The sequence below is a fragment of the Haliotis cracherodii genome, unplaced genomic scaffold (assembly GCF_022045235.1).
Source record: "Haliotis cracherodii isolate W230 unplaced genomic scaffold, xgHalCrac1.p SCAF_5, whole genome shotgun sequence".
NCBI classification, from domain to species: Eukaryota; Metazoa; Mollusca; class Gastropoda; order Lepetellida; family Haliotidae; genus Haliotis; species Haliotis cracherodii.
The window spans coordinates 5,584,595-5,609,444 of record NW_027266308.1 but is presented as its reverse complement, the minus strand read 5'-3'; the positions used below and the strand labels follow the sequence as shown (position 1 = coordinate 5,609,444).

Below are 24,850 nucleotides of genomic sequence, written 5' to 3'. Positions count from 1 at the left end.
ACAATCATGTGCAACCAACGATGTCGTATTAACGAGACTTGACTGTATTAAAGGTTAAGTTGCCCTGTAGCCATGCTAGCTTAATACCTAGAATCTAATTTACCGTATATGACCGCGGATAAGCCGACCCTGTAGATAAGCCGAGGTGTTAACTTGACCATCGAAATACGAAAGAAAATGATATGACTCACAGATAAGCCAAACCAGGAAGTGAAAGGCAAAAAACACTGCGAAGTCGCACTGCAAGACATGTGCCGGTACTCACAGATATTAAAAAATATAAGATGAAAAACGTTCTAACAAAGATTTAACAAACCAGTCATCCACTTTCATAATGTGGGAAGCTCTTTCTCTTGTTTTTTTTTTAATCTCATAATGATCGTTATATGTTGCCATCAACAACGAAGCGCCATTTTGTGAATCGGTGTATATACGGTCCTCATCAGTTACTAATTGGTATTATTTATACCAGATGCTAGTCCCTATATGAACTTGGCTGTTAATCCTATCTGCATAAAGTGCATTGTCTTGTATCTCAGCCATCCTTTACAAGCTTGGCAGCTCCATCCTGATAGTTAGAGGAATGTTTATGTTAATCAGGGTTAGAAATTGGCACTAGTCCTGTAGTCCTTGCCAAACTGACCATTAGTTAAGGTATCATAAGGACCAGTAGAAATTTGCCATTTTGAAGGGTTTTACTATATGTTATCATTATAAGGACAAGTGGACAAAAAATGTTAGTTTCTACCGCTGTTAATGACTTAATGGTGGTCGTGTGCCTGTGGCTATATAAGCCTTGGTCCAGATTGACTTCATCTTCCCGAGGCAAGAGAGTTAACTGACTTTAGACCAATCAGATTCCACCTCTCGTATCACTTGCATTTGCTTCAAACAAAACAAATCGATAATCAAGGTCTATATTGTGATAAAACGGGCCTTACATCGCAAAATGCATCAAATCACGTGAGCACCTTGATTAAAAACATGAAAAGATTTGAAAAATATCTGTTGACAACGAGTTGGAGGTGCACATGCTTTGCAAATCCTGCAATCGACCAAAATCTGCACAACAGTTTACGAACCGGATTTCAATTTCGTTGCACGATTTTGATTGAACTATGCATAGACTCGTTAGTCCAGCCAAAATGTAACTCCATATTACCAGCCTTGTTCAGCAAGGGTGGAAACTGGACTTTTAAAGTCAGTTACTCTCTTGCCTCAGGAGGCTGGATTTAGTTAGGAACATAGTGAGAGATAGAGAGGTCAGGTCTCATCCTTAGCCTCGCTCGGGTTAGGCTTGGTGTTCTGGGTACCCACTATCACTACCAGGATGTGCTGACCTGGCACATGCTTGTTATTGTGCATACGTAAAAAGCGTCCAGGACTCTCTCGAAATTAGAAATAGGGGCGTCTTATTAGAATGATATTTTGGTAGAAAAAACAGAGTTGAAAGATAAATTTCGTGGTTTATGCTGACAGCCTGAAATGTTTATAAATGACACATATATTTTTCCAGAATTTAATTGCCCATAATTAAGGGTGCATATAACACACCAGTGCATATTATACACGAATAAATAAGTCTTTTGTACATTGATTGATCGGAAGGGGTGCTAATTGGGATTGTTCACTAGCCAAAATATTAACAAATATCGCCGTGGGTGCTTACTAGAGGGGGCGCTTATTACGTCGAATATGGTAGTTGTTCATACGATGTAGGTAAACCTATGCACTAATCTAACCTGATGTGCTGCGATGTCTCTCAAAACCATTGAACCATGTGACATATTACTTAGGCATTCTTTTCTTATATTTGCGCATGCATCACATATTGGGATAATTATACAGGGAAACTTCAAAGCATGAATCTTTTGTTAAATTACAGCCTTTAATCATTGCAAATCATTATATCTGAGTTTTCATAATTCAAGTCTTACACACATGCTCTATTTTAGTACAGGAGTATTATACATATATCTATTTTAGACTGCCATGGCTACATTTTGATATTTTAAAAAAACTAAAAGCATACATCGTTGTGGGAATTGATGTCATGAACACTCCAAAATGTGAAAGCAAATTGTTAAATTGTTTGGCGGGAGAAGAAAATTGTGTGATGACTGTTTGCTTCATCAAAATGTATTGTGTCGGCCATTTTGAATTTTTGAAATAAAATGTTAATTTTACTTTGTTGTAGCATGTGACATGCAGAACTTGTTTTCGGAATATATTATTGAAATGTTCAATAGTTTTAAGGAAGAAGAGTCTTTAAGTTCAGTGCTAACGGAAGGATGACTGGACAACAGACAGACCCACGAAGGACCCCCAATGGACCCAGAAAGACACTGATTCAGTAATCTGTGATCTGATGTGCAGGCTCCTGATGAAACAAGAGAATGGAATTACAATAACACTGTTTGTGTGTAATACATGTGCTCTTTCCGCTTGTCATTTTATCAACTTGACTGATGACATTTCCTGAATGACTGACGGAAAATATGGCAACATTAAGACCTCCTCAAGTTATAATCTAACGTTACCTTGCTGTTGTTAAATTGTAAACCTTGGTTTAATGTTAGTGTTCGCCACTTCAAAAAGAAACATACCTTTTTTTTACCCAGACTGTCAGCAACAGGTTTGTTATAGCACAGGTATCAGAAATTCAATTGCTCTATTTCTAAAAAGTTGTTTGGATTTTTCTACCATGGATATGAAAAAGGTTTTGTAGAATATTAGGTCATACTTTGCTTATTCCTTGGTTTACAGATATTTTGTGAAATATCATTGGAGGTAGGTGGGGAAAAATAAATAAAAATATATGTTTCAGATTATTATTTTTTTTGTAAAACTATTAAAATGAAAGCTGTATCATGTGTGAAGTGTCTTATCATTTAACCTATCCTTACCTATTGTCTTGTAGTCAGATCTGTTGTCTGCAGAATAATTTGTGGACATGCAAACTTTCATTTAGTTGAATATCATTTCATGTTTTAAGGGAAAAGGGGAGTTTTTTGGGTTAAATACTCCCTGAAAAAAGCGAATATCTAGCATTTCTGTTATGAATACCTGTGTGTCGTGTGTCTCTTTTGCTCCATGCCATTGCACATTTTTACACAGTTTTTTAATACTTGTCTATGACATCAGCTTCTACACAATGTGCTGTGTATAGGGGAGTCTGCTGGTCTGAGGCTAGTACTAAACAATCAGGATTTGTCGGATGACATAAAGTTTCAGATGTCAGGGTGTGAAATCCAGGTTTGAATAGAAGAGAAAACCCTGGAAGATAGATCAAATTTAATGCTGCAATCAGCTTCCCTGCTGCCTTACATATACGACAAAACATCGTCTCTGTTTCGGACTCGTGGCGTAACCATTTAAATTCATTCAACCAGTCACCGTGAAATTTCCTGATTTTTGTCATTTTACCATTTGTGGCAGTTTTGGACGAATTAATCCCCCCGTCACAATCAGTACTATCACTGGATGACTTTTCTAATTCATCATTTGTACGTTTGCGGGGATTCTCGGGGTTGCCACCGAAAAAATTTAAAAGCTTCGTCTGCTTTGATGACGCCATATTACATAATCTCGGAGCACGTGGTTTGAAATGACATTTCACTTTGGTTCGAGACTAAGTCGCTAAAAATAGATATTTAACCTCCAAGCAAAGCGTAATGTTATTTCCTGGCTTTAAAAATAGACAACAGGGAAACCCTGCTGATTAGAGACAAGCTGGCTTCGTTCGAAAAATATACTTTATTCAATATCGCCGATCTTTTGTTCAACAAAAAAGATTTATAAGGTACTTTTTGCCGGTCCACTGGGACTGGCAGGCATATGAATTAACAGTCCTAGCATAATTTTACCGGTAAAAAAACCCGGTAATTACAGGTAAACGGGAACACTGAAATGCTATAAAATACTTTCAATAAAGAGTCCCTGCCAATGAGAAAATGTATCTTCAGCCAGTCCAATGCGAAAAAAAAGTAGCCCTACACACAGAGCCTTAACAGCTCAAGTACGTTTAGAGGTATCAAAAGATACATTTAAGATTTTTTTAGGTATGTGCATGCTTGCGTGGATGCAACTGGCTGCTTGTACTAGTCCAGACTAATGTCGGTCTTATAGTGCTAGCTCACAGATATACAGTGCCACAATATTTTACATGAATACCGAGACGACCAGTCCTTGTTTTATCCCCTTAATGCCAAGCAACAGGTAGGGAGACAAGCTCTCTCTTTTAGCTTCTTTTGGTATCATGGGACCAGGGATCGTGCCACCTAACTACCTTTGCTCTCGGGGCAGATGCTCCATCCAGAGTGGACACGGCGGGGGACACCAGAAATGGGTTTATGGGCTTCACACATTGTACCCATGTCGGGTCTTCGGCGTGACGAGCGAACGCTTTAACCACTAGGCTACTCGACCGCCCCTAATGATTGTGGTATGTCTATCCATTTTTAAAAAAATGATAATATCTTTTTCAGGGTTAAGCTAAGTTTTGAGTCAATAACTGATGATAATTTGTCAGATCCTTGTTAATTATTGACTATTAATATTTACTGTTGTACCCAGGAATAGAGGACATGCTTTTAAAAATTAACTTAATCATTAATGAAAAAATGTTTGATGAGTTGATGCTAAATGTTTACATATTTACTCAATCACTGCATTATGATTTGTTGTTGACCCTTTGATGTACCGGGGAATGCCTCCATGATGTTCTGGATGGAGGGGCGGTCGGGTAGCCTAGTGGTTAAAGCGTTCGCTCATCACGCCGAAGACCCAGGTTCGATTCCCGACATGGGTACAATGTGTGAAGCCCATTTCTGGTGTCCCCCGCCGTGATATTGCTGGAATATTGCTAAAAGCGGCGTAAAACCACACTCACTCACAATCGTTAGTTTTCCCAATTCTGTAAAAATGTTTCTATTTTTACCGTCTACATATGGATTACTTAGCACCATCACTAATCAGGTCAGGCTCGCTGACTTGGTGGATGCATGTCATCGATCCCAATTGATGTCCTTAACTGGATTGTCTGGTCCAGACTTGATTATTTACAGACCGCCGTCATATAGCTGGAATATTGCTGAGTGCCGCGTCAAACAACAAACAAACAAACAAACTAATCCCCTCATTAAAATAACTAAAGTCTTCCCGTCACTGAGGTACTGTAAATACAGGCTGGTGGTGTAGCTGAGAAGTCAAGGGTCTCAGCACACACAGGCCGAGTGTACAAGTATAAGGGTCGGGGTGATCTTACCGACTGTTGTGGTAAACATGGTGCACCATCATCAACAGAAGAGGACATTAATTACATTGATACTGTTGTCATAGCGACTGATTTACGACATCCATTGTCTGAAGAACATTTGATTGCAAAGGCTCATTACCCTGGAGCCGTGACATCTATATGCCTTGAAACACTTAATAGCAGTTATTTATTAGATGCTAATCCTATTTGTTAATCCCCATTTTTGTGTACATCGACCGTCAATGTGCAAGTATGTCACTGATGATTTACTGTTTACATTTATATTTATTACTTACTAAATGACAGGTGACCTTGGCTATATAAGCCTTGGTCCAGAGAGATTGAGAGAAGGGGTTTGACTCTCTTACCAAGCAGATCTCTCTCCCACAGCCCAGAGTGTTGTACCCACTCTCTGTGGCACCCTCAGCTATATTCTAAGATATTGTTACTTGCTCATTGTTAATTGTTCTTGTAAATAAAATTGTGATTAGTCTCCTGTGACTCCGGCTCTTTGCTGACTAATTCCCCAAGAAATCCAGCACGCCATTTGGAAGGTATTGTTCTCACAGAACAGTTCCATGATACTGTACCCAACCAGCTGTGGGGAACCTTGAACAATAAATACTGTAAACACTTCAATGATGGAACAAATATATCATGCATCCATCAGCTCCAGGAAACATAACATGGAAGTAGAGTGTTGACACGTGACCAGTGCTATGATGGACGTATTCCTAAATTCTGAATCCTGTATATACCATATTTACTCTAATAAGTGCCCAGACATATGATCAACCGGCTACCTCACCTGGTTGTCAATAGAGGACTACAAAGGTTTTAGCCGATACAGAAATGTGCAATCCAGTATACACAATTGTACAGAATGGGCCCAGAAAAAAAATATTGCATCCCGTGGGACCCACAATGTGCCCAATTCTTGACCAGAAATTTAGCTCTTGTAATTTTCAAATCTTACAGTACCAGCGGTAGAAACTAAAGTACTCACGGAAATGAAAAAAAAACTCGACCTCAGATCTTAAATTATTGCAGTTAATATACAAAATATGTAAATATTTAAACAACTAAATTAGTACTAATTGGGCCGTGGCACAAATACAGCGTATCAAATGTTTTTATGCCTTTATACACGTAAAAGTGTGTAAAAATGTGAATAAAACAGACTATTGTGAAACAGGGCATAACCAGGTGTAAGTAGATCAAGGTGACCTATGACACCTTGACGACAGGTGAGAACAGGTGCGTAATGCCTATAGTCTGTTTCTGCTATGTCAATTTAGACTTAGTTATATTTTTGAATGTTGAAAATACCGACAAATTACCTCCTGTAAAGTACATTTTGTATTGTTCACTGATATCAAACTAGCAAATCCAGACTAGTACTTTTCGAGTTGTTTTGTGATTTCGTATTTACAGCTACGTAACACTTTGTGTCGATTTTTAAATTGAGAAAAACAGTTTTTTTTCATTTCCGTTAGTACTTTAACAACTAACTCTAGTCCTTATAATGATAACATATAGCAAATCCTTAAAATGGCAAATTTCTACTAGTCCTCTTAGCAATTTTAGTCCACTAGTCCTTATAATGATATCATATAGCAAATCCTTGAAATGGCAAATTTCTACTAGTCCTCTTAACAATTTTAGTCCACTATTCCTTATAATGATATCATATAGCAAATCCTTAAAATGGCAAATTTCTGCTAGTCCTCTTAGCAATTTTTGTCCTCTAGTCCTTATAATGATAACATATAGCAAATCCTTAAAATTGCAAATTTCTACTAGTCCTCTTAGCAATTTTTGTCCTCTAGTCCTTATAATGATAACATATAGCAAATCCTTAAAATGGCAAATTTCTACTAGTCCTCTTAACAATTTTAGTCCACTAGTCCTTATAATGATAACATATAGCAAAACCCTTAAAAGGAAAATTTCTACTCGTCCTTATGATACTACAGGACTAGTGCCAATTTCTAACTCTGAGTACTGTTCACAACACCATTTCATAATTTGACATTCTCTCCTGTGAGGACCCTTGAAATTAATTATCAGGGGTCGCTGTAACCCTAATTTTGTAGGTGAAGGTAAAACCCTGGCACAGGCTCTTTATAAGTAGAGACCATTGAATTTCACCTTATATTCATTCCAGAGACAAGACACATAAATCTAATGTATCTGGGGCTTATTGGAGATCCAGCACTGATTATAAACCCAGTGTTTTATTTGTATTAAAGTTGCTTCATTCACAGCACTTATTGGAGGAAATATAGAGACGAATATGTATCTGATCAAGGAACAAGCCAGGCGACTTCCATGCTGAGCTGGGGGCTTCTGTGGTGCATGACTCATAGCTCGCACAACCACATAAAGTGTCACAGCATTCGCAAACCTTAATCAAATACACTTACTTCCTACATTTTGGTGTTAAAATGCCAAACAAGCAAACAGACACTCTCTTGACATTGACATTAACTCAAGTAAGAACCTGAAAAACTGGAACTAAATTGAGTTGATCTGAAAAACTGAATGTAGGTTATTTTTTAAAGGTGGAAGGGTCATAAATGGATGAGTTTTTGTTGTGTGTGCCAGTAAGGGTCATCAGTACAGCTATTACAGTGTGCTGTGTTTGTTGTATGATTCTGCACTCAGCGATATTCTGGTTTTATGGGGTGGCCTGTAAATAATCTTATCTGGGCCAGACAATCCAGTGATTGATATTGTGAGCAACGATCCATGGTTTTACGGTACAATGACAGGTGATCAGCCAAGTCACTGAGCCTGACAACCCTGTCCACAGGGTCGCCTCTTATGATCAGCATAGGTTGTTTGAGACATATTCTAACCCCATAGGGTCGCCTCTTATGATCAGCATAGGTTGTTGCAGACATATTCTAACCCCACAGGTTCGCCTCTTATGATCAGCCTAGGTTGTTGGAGACATATTCTAACCCCACAGGGTTGCCTCTTATGATCAGCATAGGTTGTTGGAGACATATTCTAACCCCACAGGGTCGCCTCTTATTACAGCATAGGTTGTTGGAGACATATTCTAACCCCAAAGGGTCGCCTCTTATTACAGCATAGGTTGTTGGAGACATATTCTAACCCCATAGGGTCGCCTCTTATGATCAGCATAGGTTGTTGGAGACATATTCTAACCCCACAGGGTTGCCTCTTATTACAGCATAGGTTGTTGCAGACATATTCTAACCCCATAGGGTCGCCTCTTATGATCAGCATAGGTTGTTGGAGACATATTCTAACCCCATAGGGTCGCCTCTTATGATCAGCATAGGTTGTTGGAGACATAATCTAACCCCACAGGGTCGCCTCTTATGATCAGCCTAGGTTGTTGGAGACATATTCTAACCCCAAAGGGTCGCCTCTTATGATCAGCATAGGTGGTTGGAGACATATTCTAACCCCAATGGGTCGCCTCTTATTACAGCATAGGTTGTTGGAGACATATTCTAACCCCACAGGGTTGCCTCTTATGATCAGCACAGGTTGTTGGGAAAGGAAAATCTTACAGGTGGGGCCGCTTTATAGACGGCGATATACGGTACCACATACATACGTAGGCGAGTTTGTCTTAAACATTGTCATGATTGTATACATTTACTGGTGTTTGTGGAAACATAACAAGAAATTCATATACAAACACTTTCTCGGTTCTTCAAGGAAAGATGCTATCCTGACAAGGCTCCATACTCGTTAGTGTTCACTGAATAGTTAGGATATAGATAATACCCTCTTCAAATTCTGAATCAGAAGGTTTATCTTGTCAATTATAGTGTGCAAAAGCAATTTCATATGATTTACTTTCTAAATGATCGAATCTGGACCAGACAATCCAGGAACTAACATTATGAGCATCGATCCACGCAATTGGGATACGATGACATGCATCAACCTAGTCAGCGAGCCTGACCACCCAATTTTCCGTCAGCGCTTCTTACAACAAGCATAGTCGCCTTTTACAGCTGGGTTGCTGAAGCCCAATTCTACCTTGGAACTTCACGGGTTGAAACAGGTCATGAGAAACAAGAAGCTGGCCAAAAGTTTCACGTAATTGTAACCTGAGTCATGTAGTACTTGACAGTTAAACCCACACACAAACCCAAATTTACTCCTAAACACGTAACCACAAACATGACCTACTGTGTCGCAATGTAACGAGTATACTAGGGCTGGGACGGGTAACTCGGGTACCCGGGTCGGGTGGGTAATGAGTAGGACCCGGGTCCCCACAGGTCTATCCGGACCCGTGGTTAGTCACGTGATACATTGTTTAATGATAAAAACTATCTTGAACTCTATGGTTACACTACAAGTCACAAATGTTCGCATTTCTTTCTGACTATGCACCCATTCCTTCTGACTTTTCAAATCTTTGACTACAGATATAACTTGAGTCAACTTTCAGTGTATGCATGACCAGATTAATACTTGTATGTTAATACGTTTTGCCAGTGCTATGGTAAAAGAAATGCCCATTCGGACATTTTGTACCTATCTCTTGAGACCTACAGTGGGTACCCGGGTAGGGTCGGGTAAACACGGGTGGGTACCCGGGTAGTAAATTCGGACTCGTCCCAGCCCTAGAGTATACTGTGTAGTGCCTGAAATGTCACTGACAGGCAATAAACAATAAAAAATCCACATTGGTATACACATGGTATAGAATGTTGTGTGTACTCCTCACACAAGGAACATAAGCAATGATCGACGGTTGTAAAATTGGAATTATTTCATTGTTGTTAGCTATACTACCATGATAGTGCTGATTTAAACAGGCGTAAAATATGTCCTAAGAGCTCTCCGATACATGGCAGTTTGAGTTGCGCACTGAACACACAAAGCCTACATGCAGATTACCTTCAGAACCGACACACAAAAGCCATTGTGTAAGTTTGACACAGCTATCTTAATGGTTTAAGAAACTTCAGACAACGTGTGTTTGTAACATATTCTGTAACTTATATCAACTATGTATGATCCATATCATTCAAGCAAAGTGTCTACTGTCTGTGCTTTTTTTGAAGGAGATCTATAAATATTGAGGATCTTTCTTTTACAAAAAGAAAATAATTTGCAATTTAGGCCTTTTTATTATTATTTGGTTTATGGATCTGCTGACCCCAAACAGAATATATTATATAAAAACAGAAATTATTTTTTGTTTAAAAAATATTTGTCACCGCCGACCTAAAAACTTTTGGAAAGAATAAAAAATATATTTCTAGGATCTTGTAAAGGAGTAACGAGACAGCTTTGCTGTCAGTTTGTACTTATACCTGCTAACTGTTCTGATTTCTGACCAAAGTGCTAGTAAAACACAATTTGTTATTTTTTGGGGGGATCATACTCAAACCAACTACAAAAAAAGGAGAAAGCCTTAGATGCCTTAAACAAATTGAACCCTCCATGTAAGTTCAATAATCATGAACGTAACGTTTAACCCCATTTCACCTCATCTCACCTTACAATACCTCTAAAAAAAAGGAGAGAAATCAACCAAGAAGTTTTTTATCATCTCTCGGCTTGATCAGCATTATCCAGTGTTTAATATCTCAATTTTATCATGATGAATGCTTTTGACAAATTAGCCACCATAGATTTGTATGAAAAGTGACGTCACCACCTTCACCATTAGTTTAACTTACTTAGCTCCGAACACTGGTCATGATACGATATGTAGCACTAGGACTATTGCAAGCCGATGTTAAGGTGGGGCTGTATGGGTGCTGCGTCCATCTTGGCTCCACACCGGTGTATCCCCATGGGGAATCTGGGTTACAAGATGTACCCAGCACGCCTTGCTTGTCGTACTGACTGACTGACTGAGTATGGTTTTACGCCGCTTTTAGCAATATTCCAGCAATATCACGGCGGGGGACGCCAGAAATGGTCTTCACACATTGTACCCATGTCGGGAATCGAACACGGGTCTTCGGCGTGACGAGCGAACGCTTTAACCACTAGGCTACCCGACCGCCCCCTTGCTGGTCGTAAGAGGTGACTCAAGGGATCAGGAGGTCAGACTTGCTGACTATTGTGGAGATTGTAATGTCAATCCCTAGATTGTCAGTTCCAGACTCAATCATTTGGAAACGGGGCACCTCCGTGCTTTAAAACATAGATGCACACACACACACACTGGTATTAGTCACTATTGCACAGCTAGTTCCCACCAACGCTAGAGGTGAAGTTGGGAGATTTTACGAATGTTACCAGTAGATCTGATTTCACAGATGCAAAGTTTTCATTTGAGGAGTCTTTGGGTTGACTTTAAGCAGAGCTCCAGATAAGCTTTTGGTGTTGTGGGTATTTTACCCATGCATTTTAAAATCATTGGGTATCAGTAATTCTATCTGTTCTTGCTAATCGACAAGTTGGATGTGGTGTGGCCAATCAAATTGCGTTTTGATGTCAAGTGATATTTGTTTACACACAAGCGGCAAACATGGCTGCGTCTGCTGCGAAGAAACTACGCCTAGACTTTTCAAGAGAGGAAACCGAGCGTTTTGTGGCTCACGATCTGAGTCACAAAAGCCTGTGGAATGTCTCAAGCAAGGACTATTCCAAAAGAGAAAAGAGGAACGCTGCATTGCCGTCTTCTTCACACAATATCGCGCAGCAGGTCTGCTTCAGACATTTTGATACCATGGACACGAATTATCGTGAGATATCATGAGATCGGCACTCAATCAGCAGATCGAATCGTGTGAGTGGTAGCAAATCGATTAGTCGATATTCGTTACAATCATCGAACAAGTTGTACAATGTATGGAAATCGGCATGTGGTTACGACGTGTCGACCCGCATGAGTCTCGCTTAAGGTTCAGTATTGATTACAGTTACAACATTACAAAATTCTAACTCACCACCACCCAGGCCGCCATGTTCCGGTGGAAGCTGCGATGTCAGACAGAGCTGTAGACAGAGTTGAGTCTTTCCGCTCGCACTCTCCCCCGATATCTCTGTAATACCACGTGATAATATCCCCCCTGCAAATAATATGATAATAGTCAACTGCGGACCTGTTCAACCGAAATGTCAGCCACTAAAGATGTTCGAAATCCACCAGCTCACAATGTAGTAATTTTCTTTTGAATTGTTCTCTAGTTTGGGGTAGGAGGAGACTAGGAGGTTTAGTTGGTCAGACTCATTGACTTGGTTGATACATGTCATCGTATCCCAACTGCATAGATCGATGCTCATGATGTCAATCACTGGGTTGTCTGGTCCAGACACGATTATTTACAGACTGCCGTAATATAGATGGAATATTGTTGAGTGCGCCATCAAGCAACAAACAATAAAATCAAATTGGGGTATGTCATCTCTCCTTGACAACCCGATTATTCTAATCTGATGTCTAATTTGACCTGACTCATATTCAACCCTGAATTTTGAAATTACTCAAATCACAATAACCACCACTGATTAAAACAGCTGATTTGAAGATTGCATCATAACAAAGCTAAGATATTTAGAAAAGTACTTCTATCTCAGTCCAATCTCATTAAAATCAGATCTTAGTTCTCGCTATCGCTAAACAAAGATCCGAGGACATCCCATTAAGGGTCACGTCAGAACGACCTTTCATCCAACCAATCAGAGCGTCGCTTACCAGATCATGAAAGTGAATGTGTTTTCTAATCCTGCAACCATGAAATATTTAACATGTGTTATTCCGAACGACAGTTACGGGTTTTATGATTATATCTATACAATCTAGGCAATCTATAAGCTATTCCAGAATGTTCTTATCAGTTTTTAATTTTTTTAATCGAGAATACGTCAAAATATGTTTTGAAGTGTACTCGCCAGTTTGAAACTAGTGTCGTAAAGTTCAAGAAAGCTGCCTTCTGATTGGCTAATGTCGATTTCTTGTCGGTCACTTCATTGGTCGGTCAAAATTCGCGAAAGGTCATTCTGACGTGACCCGTAATGGGATGTCCTCAGATCTTTGTTTAGCGAAAACTAAGATCTGATCTTAATGAGATTGATCTCAGTCATTGTCGCTTGGTATTTTTTAATAACAATATTATAAGTTGTAGCAGGATCACTCAGGGTACAGGGGTTTTATGCATCCCACATTAGGTTTTATTCATGAGCAGGAGGTGAGTGGTATAAAACCTAATACAGGACGCATATAACCCCATGTACCCTGTGTGATCCTGCTACAATGAATTTATCTTACCGACATGTTTTAATATGACATTGCAAAAGAAATAACACTTATTCTAAATTCATAGAAAACAGCTGTTCGATTGAGCTGAGGTTAACTTGTGCTATGTCACGTGATTTTCACTGACTCGGAAAAAGCGTGCGGCTTTTTGCTTTGAAGCTGGGTATAAGGGATTTATTCTCCCTCTGAGAAATCCTCGTGCAGCCTGTATTGCTCAAGGCGGGGTATAAGAGATTATTCCCTTGCTAAAAAATTTATTACCCTCCAAGGCGGATTACACAGTATTTTATCAAGATCATGTGGACCAATCAGATCTCATCATTCGGACATGGAGGTATGATAAGTGGAGTTATAATTTACAAAATGCAGAATCGCAGTTACTACAATATTCTAAGTAGACGTGGCAATACATTTTGGGCATTACATGATAGGAATTGACTAAGAGTGTATTTCAAGTTCCAGCAAGTTTAGGGAGTTGGAATAGTAACTGGTGGGATTAGTAATTGTGGTTGGACTAGTAACTGTGGTTGGATTAGTAACTGTGGTTGGATTAGTAACTGTGGTTGGATTAGTAACTGTGGTTGGATTAGTAACTGTGGTGGGATTAGTAACTGTGGTTGGACTAGTAACTGTGGTTGGATTAGTAACTGTGGTGGGATTAGTAACTGTGGTTGGACTAGTAACTGTGGTTGGACTAGTAACTGTGGTTGGACTAGTAACTGTGGTTGGATTAGTAACTGTGGTTGGACTAGTAACTGTGGTGGGATAAGTAACTGTGGTGGGATTAGTAACTGTGGTTGGATTAGTAACTGTGGTGGGATTAGTAACTGTGGTTGGACTAGTAACTGTGGTGGGATTAGTAACTGTGGTGGGATTAGTAACTGTGGTGGGATACAGACAGAATCACATACAGATGGAATCACATACAGATGGAATCACATACAGACGGAATCACATACAGATGGAATCACATACAGACGGAATCACATACAGATGGAATCACATACCGACGGAATCACATATAGATGGAATCACATACAGACGGAATCACATACAGACAGAATCACATACAGACAGAATCACATACAGATGGAATCACATACAGACGGAATCACATACAGATGGAATCAATCACATACAGATGGAATCACATATAGATGGAATCACATACAGACGGAATCACATACAGATGGAATCACATACAGATGGAATCACATACAGACAGAATCACATACAGACAGAATCACATATAGATGGAATCACACATAGGCAGAATCACATATAGATGGATTCACATACAGACAGAATCACATATAGGCAGAATCACATACAGACAGAATCACATACAGACAGAATCACATATAGGCAGAATCACATACAGACAGAATCACACATAGGCAGAATCACTTACAGACAGAATCACATACAGACAGAATCACATATAGGCAGAATCACATACAGACAGAATCACATACAGACAGAGTCACATACAGACAGAATCACATACAGACGGAATCACATACAGACAGAATCACATATAGGCAGAATCACATACAGACAGAATCACATACAGACAGAATCACATATAGGCAGAATCACATACAGACAGAATCACATATAGGCAGAATCACATACAGACAGAGTCACATATAGGCAGAATCACATACAGACAGAATCACATATAGGCAGAATCACATATACATGATATAGGCAGAATCACATACAGACAGAATGGCATACAGACAGAATCACATACAGACAGAATCACATACAGACAGAATCACATACAGACAGAATCACATACAGACAGAGTCACATATAGGCAGAATCACATACAGACAGAGTCACATATAGGCAGAATCACATACAGACAGAATCACATATAGGCAGAATCACATATACATGATATAGGCAGATCACATACAGACAGAATGGCATACAGACAGAATCACATACAGACAGAGTCACATATAGGCAGAATCACATACAGACAGAATCACATATAGGCAGAATCACATACAGACAGAGTCACATATAGGCAGAATCACATACAGACAGAATGGCATACAGACAGAATCACATACAGACAGAATCACATACAGACAGAGTCACATACAGACAGAATCACATACAGACAGAATCACACACAGACAGAGTCACATATAGGCAGAATCACATACAGACGGAATAACATATAGGCAGAATCACATAAAGATGGAATCACATACAGGAAGAATCAGATATATAGGCAGAATCACATGCAGACGGAGTGAGTGAGTGAGTATGGTAACACCGCTTTTTGCAATATTCCAGCAATATCACGGCGGGGGACACCAGAAATGGGCTTCACACATTGTACCCATGTTGGGAATCGAACCCAGGTATTCGGCGTGACAAGCGAACACTTTAACCACTAGGCTACCGGACCGCCCCACATACAGACATAATCACATACAGGCAGAATCACATACAGACAGATACTATTATTCTACTTTTAATGTATTATCAATTGAGGGTGTAAATTATGGACAAGGTGTGTCAATACTCAATCTAGTTAATCACTTGCTGTCAACATTTATTGCAGTCCTTGTTTTAGCCCCTTAATGCCAAACGTCAGGCAGGATAACAAGAAGTATCATCTTAAACATCTTTTGGTATGACGCGGCCAGGGATCGAACCCCCGACCTTCCGCTCTCCGGGCAGACACTGTACCACTAGACCACAGAGGCAGTCACCCTACTACCACCCAATCTACAACTAATATAGGTCATAAGCGGCAACTCTAATATTCAAGTTATTCTGTATCACATTTTTATTGTATTTACCTTTCAGATGCTTGTCTATAATTGGACAGCCAGTGCTCAGTTTCCTGATGGGAACAGCACTGCCAGAGCCTCTCAATAAGTCTAAAGCTGGAAACACAATGATAAATAATACATTAACATGAGTGAGTTTGGTTTAACGCCGCTTTTAACAGTATTCCAGTTATATCGAGGCGCGTCAGCTTAATGTGGGAGAAAAGCCCGAAGTGATGCAGGTCTCGGACTTTTACCACTTCAGTGAAACCCACAAGCACGGGTATGGTGCTGACAAACCTAGAAACATAATCAGGGCGAACCGGGATTCGAACCCACTATCATAGGTTTCCGGCGTGCCCAAGGGATGCAACTCTGCACAGCGAATCGCTGCACCTTATACGACTGGGCCACCTGTGCCCCCGTAGTCAGTATATTGTGTCTGAGTCTAATAATAGTCCCCTATTCCTAATCTTTAGAGCGCCCTGGGTGTTTATTACATCGAATACAGTATATCGCGGCATGTCAGCTTCATGTGGGAAGAAAGCCCGAAGTGACGCAGGTCATAGACATTTATCACTTCGGTGAAACCCACAAGCACGTGTATGGTGCTGACAAACCTAGAAACATAATCAGGGCGAACCAGGATTCGATCCCACAATCATAGGTTTCTGGCGTAACCAAGGGACGCAACTCTGCACAGCGAATCGCAGCGCCTAAGACGACTGGGCCACCGGTGCCCCCCTGATGGGTTGGAAGACATTTCATCCCCATGTGTTGTCAGATGAGGGTTAACAAGTACTCTACCTGTGACAACTGGTGGCTTTGGAACAGCTTCAGCAACAGCTTGCTTTAGAATACTGACATCACCAGCAGACAGGCCTGTAGCTCGCTCAATGTCAGCTGAGGACAGGCTTAAAATTGTTTCAAAACTGTGAAAACGACCTATATGGAAAAAAAGATAATAGAAAATTACAACCTATTTCTTCATTCTAAGATGGATAAAACTTATTTGGATTTACACTATAGTGTCATTATTGAACTTGAGTCTATTTTGCCATACAATCTGCTTTGTCTTCACAATAAAAAAAAGCATTTTTTTCACATGATGCTTACTAATGAAATTACTAATGATCATATCACAAACATACCAGGAACAAAAACAAAATACCGTATCAGCAATAGAAATTAACAGGTTTCGCACACTAGTCCTTATAATGACAAAACCCTTGCAAGAGACACATTTCAACTAGTCCTTAGGATACCATTACCATTGGGCAGTTTGACTCGTGCCAATTTCTAACGCTGACATAATCACCATATTAAGAACTCCACTCCAAAAAGCGCCCCATGACAGACTTTTAGAGCAAACTGCAAGTAATCTTTATGTGCCAACGTGCACAAACATTTATGTGACAGTCCACATTTCTCACAGAAAATACAACAATTTAAAAAAAAGAAATGCTTCCCATAATCATGATACTGGAAAACACAAAAAGGTATTTTAACTAAGTTTGTTCATCCCCAATCCATCCCTGACCTCAAATGTCCGTGTGTGTTTCTTATATGTAATTGTTGTTAAAAGTTGAGTTGAGCTGAAATTGGGTTTAACGTCGCGTCCAAGATTATTGCACTTATATAGCGATGTGCATGCACGTGTGTGTGTGTGGCTGCTTGTACTAGTCCGGACTGATGCCGATTTATAATGCCAGCTCACTGAGATACCATGCCACTGTTTAACATGAATACCCCACTCAGACACAGTATACTGACTCCGAGCCGACCAGTCCTTGTTTTAGCCCAGACCCAGACAGGGTTACAAGAACCATCTTTTAACGTCTTTTGGTATGACGCGGCCGGGAATCGAACCCCGGACCTTCCGCTCTCCAGGCGGACGCTCTACCACTAGGCCACGGAGGCGGTCTGTTGTTAAAAGCCACATTCAGCAGTGTTCCAGCTATAGGATGGTGGAAAGTAAATGATTAATTCTGGACGAGATAATCCAGTGATTGATATTGTGAGCCTCAATCCATGCTTTTGGAGCATGATGAGAAGCAGCTGACAAATGAATGCATTAACAACCCTTAACATATATACAGGAGTCATCAGGAGATGACAAATGCGAAAGAACAAATCATCTGACTGTTACTGCCTGTCCGTATACAAGAGTAGTTATTGAGCTATGAGTGAGTGAGTTGGGTTTAACGCCGCTTTTAACATTATTCCAGTTATATTCCGGCGTGTCAGCTTAATGTGGGAGGAAAGCCCTAAGTGATGCAGATCTCATACGTTTACCACTTCGGTGAAACCTACGAGCACGGGTATGGTGCTGACAAATCTAGAAACATGATCGGGGCGAACCGGGATGGGAACCCACAATCATAGGTTTCTGGCGTGCCCAAGGGACGCAACTCTTCACAGCGAATCACGGCGCTTTAGACAACTGGGCCACCCGTGCCCCCATATTGAGCTATGAAAACAATACCATGGAATTGGGATTTGTAACTTGTGCTTCTGTCAGGTACACATCAATATGAACAGAGTCAAAGTCAAACTTGATGCTGTTGAAATTGAATCAAATATAAGTTCCAAACACCCCTAAATAGCAAAAGGCACCATTTGACACCCTGGTCTTGTTTTTGCAAAGTTCCATGAAAGAATACCTAGAAGTTTGAGAGTTATGGTCCGGACGAACATACCACTATCAACAGAGTCAAAGTCAAACTTGTTGCCATCTGGCCAATGGAAATAGAAAAAAATGTACATTCTAAAAATCCCTAAACAGCAAAAGACATCAGTTGACAACCTGATCTTTGTGTGTGCAAAGTTTCATGAAAAAATATTTATTAGTCTTAGAGATATGGTCCAGACAAACACAACAGTCAAATTCAAACTTGCTGCCATGGAAACAGAAAAAATATAAATTCTAAAAATCCCTAAAAAGCAAAAGGCACCAGGTCATAACCTGGTCATTTGTGTGGGCACCTATTAGTTTTAGTATTAGTTTTAGTATTAGTTTTAGTATTAGTTTTAGAGATAAAGTCAGGACAGACACACCACAATGAACAGTCAAACTTGTTGTCATGGAAACACAAAAACATTCAAATTAAAAAAATTCCTAAACAGCAAAAGGCACCACTTTAGCTCCTGATTAATACATGTACCAATTTGGGATGAAAATGCCTTCACTGCCAACTTTTTAAGTTGTGCTCCAGATTATATCACAGCGCAGGAGTGTGTGAGTTTGGTTTAATGCCACTTTTAGCAATATTCCAGAAATATCAAAGCAGGGGACACTAGAAATGGGCTTCACACATTGTACCCATGTCGGGAATCAAACCCGGGTTTTCGGTGTGATGAGCGAATACTTAAACCACAAGGCTACCCGACCGGGTTTTATGCGACACAGAAATGTACGTCCAGTATACACATGTTGAGTTGGATGCCCAAAAAGAATACACTGTGTCCAGAAGTGTCTGTCATTTCACCCATCAATCATGACTGCTGTCCACTTGATCATCTATTCATTCCAGGCTCTATGTAATTATCAAAATGTAAAGTACGCTACACCGTTTCATAACTTTACAGGACCCTCATAGTGCCAGCTAGGGCCCTCAAAATTAATTATTGCGGGGCCCCTTGACCCACACTTTTGCAAATCAAGGTTTTGTTTGTTTGTTACAATCAAGTGATTGATATCAACAGCACCGATGTACACACTTAAGATAAGATGACATGCATCAAACAAGTCAGACTGACCACCCGACCCCGTTAGTTGCCTCATACGACAAGCATAGTCACCTCTTACGGCAAGCATGGGTTGCTGAAGACCTATTCTACCCTGGATCTTCATGGGTTGTAAATCAAGGTAAAACCCTGATGTTCATAGGTGAATTTAGAGTCGATGCTTAACGACCGACACGGTCAAGTGAACCACAGGACCATGTAACTAATGAAAATAATAAACAAACTCGCAAAAAAATCATAGACGAGGCCTTAGTTATTATTAGTTTGGGTAACCTTTGGGACATGCTAATAACTGTAAACACTGTAGTAAAGCGGACATTAAATAATAACTAACAAAATAGAATTAAATTCAACATTCCAGCAATTGTTCAAATTACTTGGCTCTAAACGAAAACGATTTGCACTATATCAACATACAGAGCTCGGATTGCGGTTATTTTCAAAACTCAAAGAAATTCACACCCCTAGAAATTTCGTACCCTAAGTAATTCTTTACCCTAAAAATAAGAAACTTTGTAACCCTATTAGTTATTTCTAAATGTTCCTTTATATATCGATCATCGTTGGATTATATGTTTCCAAACATTCATTTCAGACAAAGTGTGAAGCCAATTTCTACTGTAACCCGCTGTGATATTTCTGTAATATTGCTAAAAGCGACATCAAACCAAACTCACACACTCCTACGCTGTGACATAGTCAACATCTGGGCAGTCTGTCCATCTGTATTTCGTTTCTGGTGCATAACTTTAAAACAGTGAGGGCATTTTCATCCAAACTTGGTACATGTATTAATCAGTGGCTGAAGTGGTGCCTTTTGCTATTTAGGATTTTTTTTAATTTGAATGTTTTTGTGTTTCCATGGCAACAAGTTTGATTGTTCATAGTGGTGTGTTTGTCCAGACTATATCTCTAAAACTGTACTCTTTCTTGAAACTGTTCCCACACAAATGACCAGGTTATGAACTGGTGCCTTTTGCTTTTTAGGGTCTTTTAGAATTTATATTTTTTCTGTTTCCATGGCGGGGGCACGGGTGGCCAAGTCGTCATATTTTTTCATGAAATTCTGCACACACAAAGATCAGGTTGTCAACAGTGTTCAGTTTCGTCGATCGATGCTCAATCACTGCATAGTCAGATCCAGACAGCCCTAAGGTATTGTGTTTCGTATCGTGACTTAGATATCGAGACACAGATGTTGTAAACAAATTATCGTTACCGTTAGGCTACATCAATAGCCTAGATCTATGTTGAAATTTACGACGGGTCTATCTAGCTTTCCATATTATCGGCTATTCGGGGTTAGAAATTACTTAATATTTTCTCAAGTCCGCAAAAAATGATCTGCTACAGAGCGCCATCTACTAAATGATAAGAGTTAGCGGTCCAGGAAACATATCACTTATCCTTTCTGAATTTGACATGTCCCGGACGCGGACGAACGAATGGACTAAGTCACTGGTATATAAAACAATATTGTCATCATTATTTTACCTTTTTTTAATGATCCAATAATCCTAGGGTGTATATCCAAATCATTAATCGACATTGAGATCAATGTGTGATCAATGTTTGTAATGTCAAATGAGTCTGACGGCATATATCCCATACGAATTCACATTTACCGCCATTGATTATTGTTGACGTAATGCATAATGTCCTCACGTAATCAATATTTCAACTAATATCCTAACCGTTTTTCGGGTATTTCCATAGCTGTGAGAACTTCCCGCTAACATAATATAAACCTAGATAAAACTAATTTTAAACGACTTCGACTACGTAACAGTTATTGCTACGGGGGAGCATCACGATTGCGTTAGCGGACTGGTCAAGCTCCTCACAGCGATAATCCGTTCGCGGAGTTCTCTATACTACAATACCGAGAATGTAACGAAGATATTACGCGCTGGGAGGGAGCTTGCGGACTGGTGCTCTAAGGGAGGCTACTCCGTTTTTAATCTGATGTGACATTTTTTTCAAATCGCCAAACGAGACAAGGTTAGATCTAATCCAGAGAATCATTCAATAACAATATGCATTTTTGCTCTTAAAACATCAAAGCATTATCAATAGATCACTGACTGAAACCTTCCATGTCATTGTAAACGTTAATTCTCTTAGGACATGTCTTAAATTAAGCATGATTAATGCACTATGTGTAATGCTATGACCTGTTGTCTTTGGCTGAGACGGACAACAGGCTGTAAGACATGTTTGGAAATCAATTCTTCTGTTGGCAAATAAGCCCTCATTACCAATCAAGTAACAGACACAGATTCCATATTCTGATCCATAAAAGAACATCTTCCCGAGGCAAGAGAGTTAACTGACTATAAAAGTCCAGTTTCCACCCTTGCGGAACTAGGCTGGTATTATGGAGTTACATTTTGGCTGGACTAACGAGTCTATGCATAGTCCAATCAAAATTGCGCACCGAAATGGTTTGTAAACTGTCGTGCAGATTTTAGTCGATTGCAGGATTTGCAAAGCATGTGCACCGCCAACTCGTTGTCAGCAGATATTTTCCAAATCTTTTCATGTTTTTAGGTGCACACCTGATTTGATGCATTTCGTGATGCAAGACCTGTTTTATCACAATATAGATCTTGATTACCGATCAGATCATCCTGACTTAGCACCACCATTTTGTGAGAAGAAAATGCAAGTGATGCGAGAAGTGGATTCTGATTGGTCCATAGGAGAGGCTAAAAGGGACATAACTGGTAATAGCCACAGGTGGCGCTATGATTGTGCCCAGTAATTCCAGCCTAGTTCGGCAATGGTGGAACTGGACTTTTAAAGTCAGTTAACTCTCTTGCCTCGAGAAGATGTAAAAGAATGACCTTGCAGTGTAGGGCTGGGACAAATCCAAATTTACTACCCGGGGACCCATCACCCTATTACCCGACCCTACCCGGGTACCTGCTGTAGACAAATAGAGAAAGGTACAAACTGTCCAATGTTGAAAAGTTTGACCATAGCCCTGACAAAAATGTATTTAGATACACATGTTAAGCGATCTGGTCATGCATACACTGAAGTTTACTCCATGAAGTTTTATCTTAATTCAAACATATAAAAGTCAGACGGAATGGGTGCATAGTCAGAAAGAAATGGGAACATAAGTGACTTGTAGAGTATCATACAGTTTTAGATAATTTTTGTCATCAAACAATATATGACATGACTAACCACGGGTCCGGGTTGGTTGGTTGGTTTGTTGTATAATGCCGCACTGAGCAATATTCCAGCTATATGATGGAGGTCTGTAAATAATTGAGTCTTGACCAGACAATCCAGTGATTGACATCAAGAGCATCGATCCACGCAATTTGGATCAATCACATGCATCAACCAAGTCAGCGATCCTGACCACCCGATCCCGTTAGTCGCCTCTTACGACAAGCATAGTCACCTTTTACAGCAAGCATGGGTTGCTGAAGACCTATTCTACCCCGGATCTTCACGTCCGGGCAGTCCTGTCGACCCAAGTACCTGAGTTACCCGTCCCAGCCCAAATGAAGTGTCTGTGGTGTGATGTCACTCTTTTGTCCTTGCATTGACCATCAAATAAATAACTAATGAATTTCAAATGTCAAATATTTTATTGCATTTATTTTACATAAACCTTGATCTTACTACCCAGTCTTGAAACTATTTTGCAGACAATTTTTATAATGTACATGTTTTCTTTTCTTATTCCATAACCATGATAATAATCTGTAGAAATGCAATAAGAATGATGTACTTTTTTCTGCAGAAGACACTTTTAAACAATACATGTTCTTATACTGAATAATGTATCAAGATGAATAAATTAAACATGACCCTGCTCAAAAACAATATCAATGTTAAATCCAATAAGTCATGCTAAAGCAAATAAATACTAATGGTAAAATACGGAAGACAATATGTTTAGTTTCAACTTGATTTGGATTATATATACATGTGTATATCGTGTGTTATTTGACATAAATTTCAAGTCAATAAAACTTAAATAAGTACAATTTTCATAAAATAAATCCTTACCATCTGGCAAACATAAAATGCTTGGAAATGTACAGCATTCCTTCACAATAAAATTGTATTGCACAGTGTTGCTGAATCTAACCTCAAAGCTTATCAATCATTTCTCGTACACAAATGTTTTTGTATCCTACACTCAGTAACATACAAAACTTCAAAAGAAGATCTACAGTAGTATACATACACTAACCATGCTGACATATGTACATGTAAACATTAAAGAGTCTCCTAATAGTAAATGTACAATAAATTAAGCTATGTCATTTTGTGTTTGATTTTCCTCCTGTTTCTTATAAAACCACAATTGGTTACACAGTCTATCGCTGATACAAAAAAATCCATAGAATGTGACACCACATCTTGTCATCAGTGTAGACTTAATTTTCATACTTCAGTGGCCATGTTCACAAAACAATTTCTATGGCAGGGTGTTTTCACTCAAGACACAAGTTGTCAATTGTGTCTGCAGCTGGTAATTTTCACTCAGTTTTCACTTGGCTGACAGTGTCTTGAGATAAGCGTCATTTGTTCCTGGAATATAATGACTACAGAAGGGTTAACACAAGTTGTCATTGGTTCCTGGGGCATGATGAATACAGAAGGGTTAACCCAAGTTGTCACTGGTTCCTGGAGCATGATGACTACAGAAGGGTTAACCCAAGTTGTCACTGGTTCCTGGAGCATGATGACTACAGAAGGGTTAACCCAAGTTGTCACTGGTTCCTGGTGCATGATGACTACAGAAGGGTTAACCCAAGTTGTCACTGGTTCCTGGAGCATGACTACAGAAAGGTTAACCCAAGTTGT

The 24,850-nt window shown here is 39.6% G+C and overlaps 1 protein-coding gene across 1 annotated transcript in view; it reads right to left on the bottom strand.

The window, feature by feature from the left end:
* The window catches only part of LOC139443960 (DNA repair protein XRCC3-like), a 52,131-nt gene extending 30,504 nt beyond the window's left edge, over positions 1 to 21,627 (bottom strand). The window contains exons 1-4 of the mRNA XM_071224846.1: positions 21,509 to 21,627; positions 17,075 to 17,212; positions 16,298 to 16,384; positions 12,163 to 12,285 (exon numbers count right to left, since the gene is read on the bottom strand). Of these exons, the coding sequence (XP_071080947.1) occupies positions 12,163 to 12,285; positions 16,298 to 16,384; positions 17,075 to 17,212; positions 21,509 to 21,623 (463 nt within the window). The 5' untranslated portion in view covers positions 21,624 to 21,627. The remainder of the gene's footprint in view (positions 1 to 12,162; positions 12,286 to 16,297; positions 16,385 to 17,074; positions 17,213 to 21,508) is intronic.
* Positions 21,628 to 24,850: the final 3,223 nt, after the last annotated feature.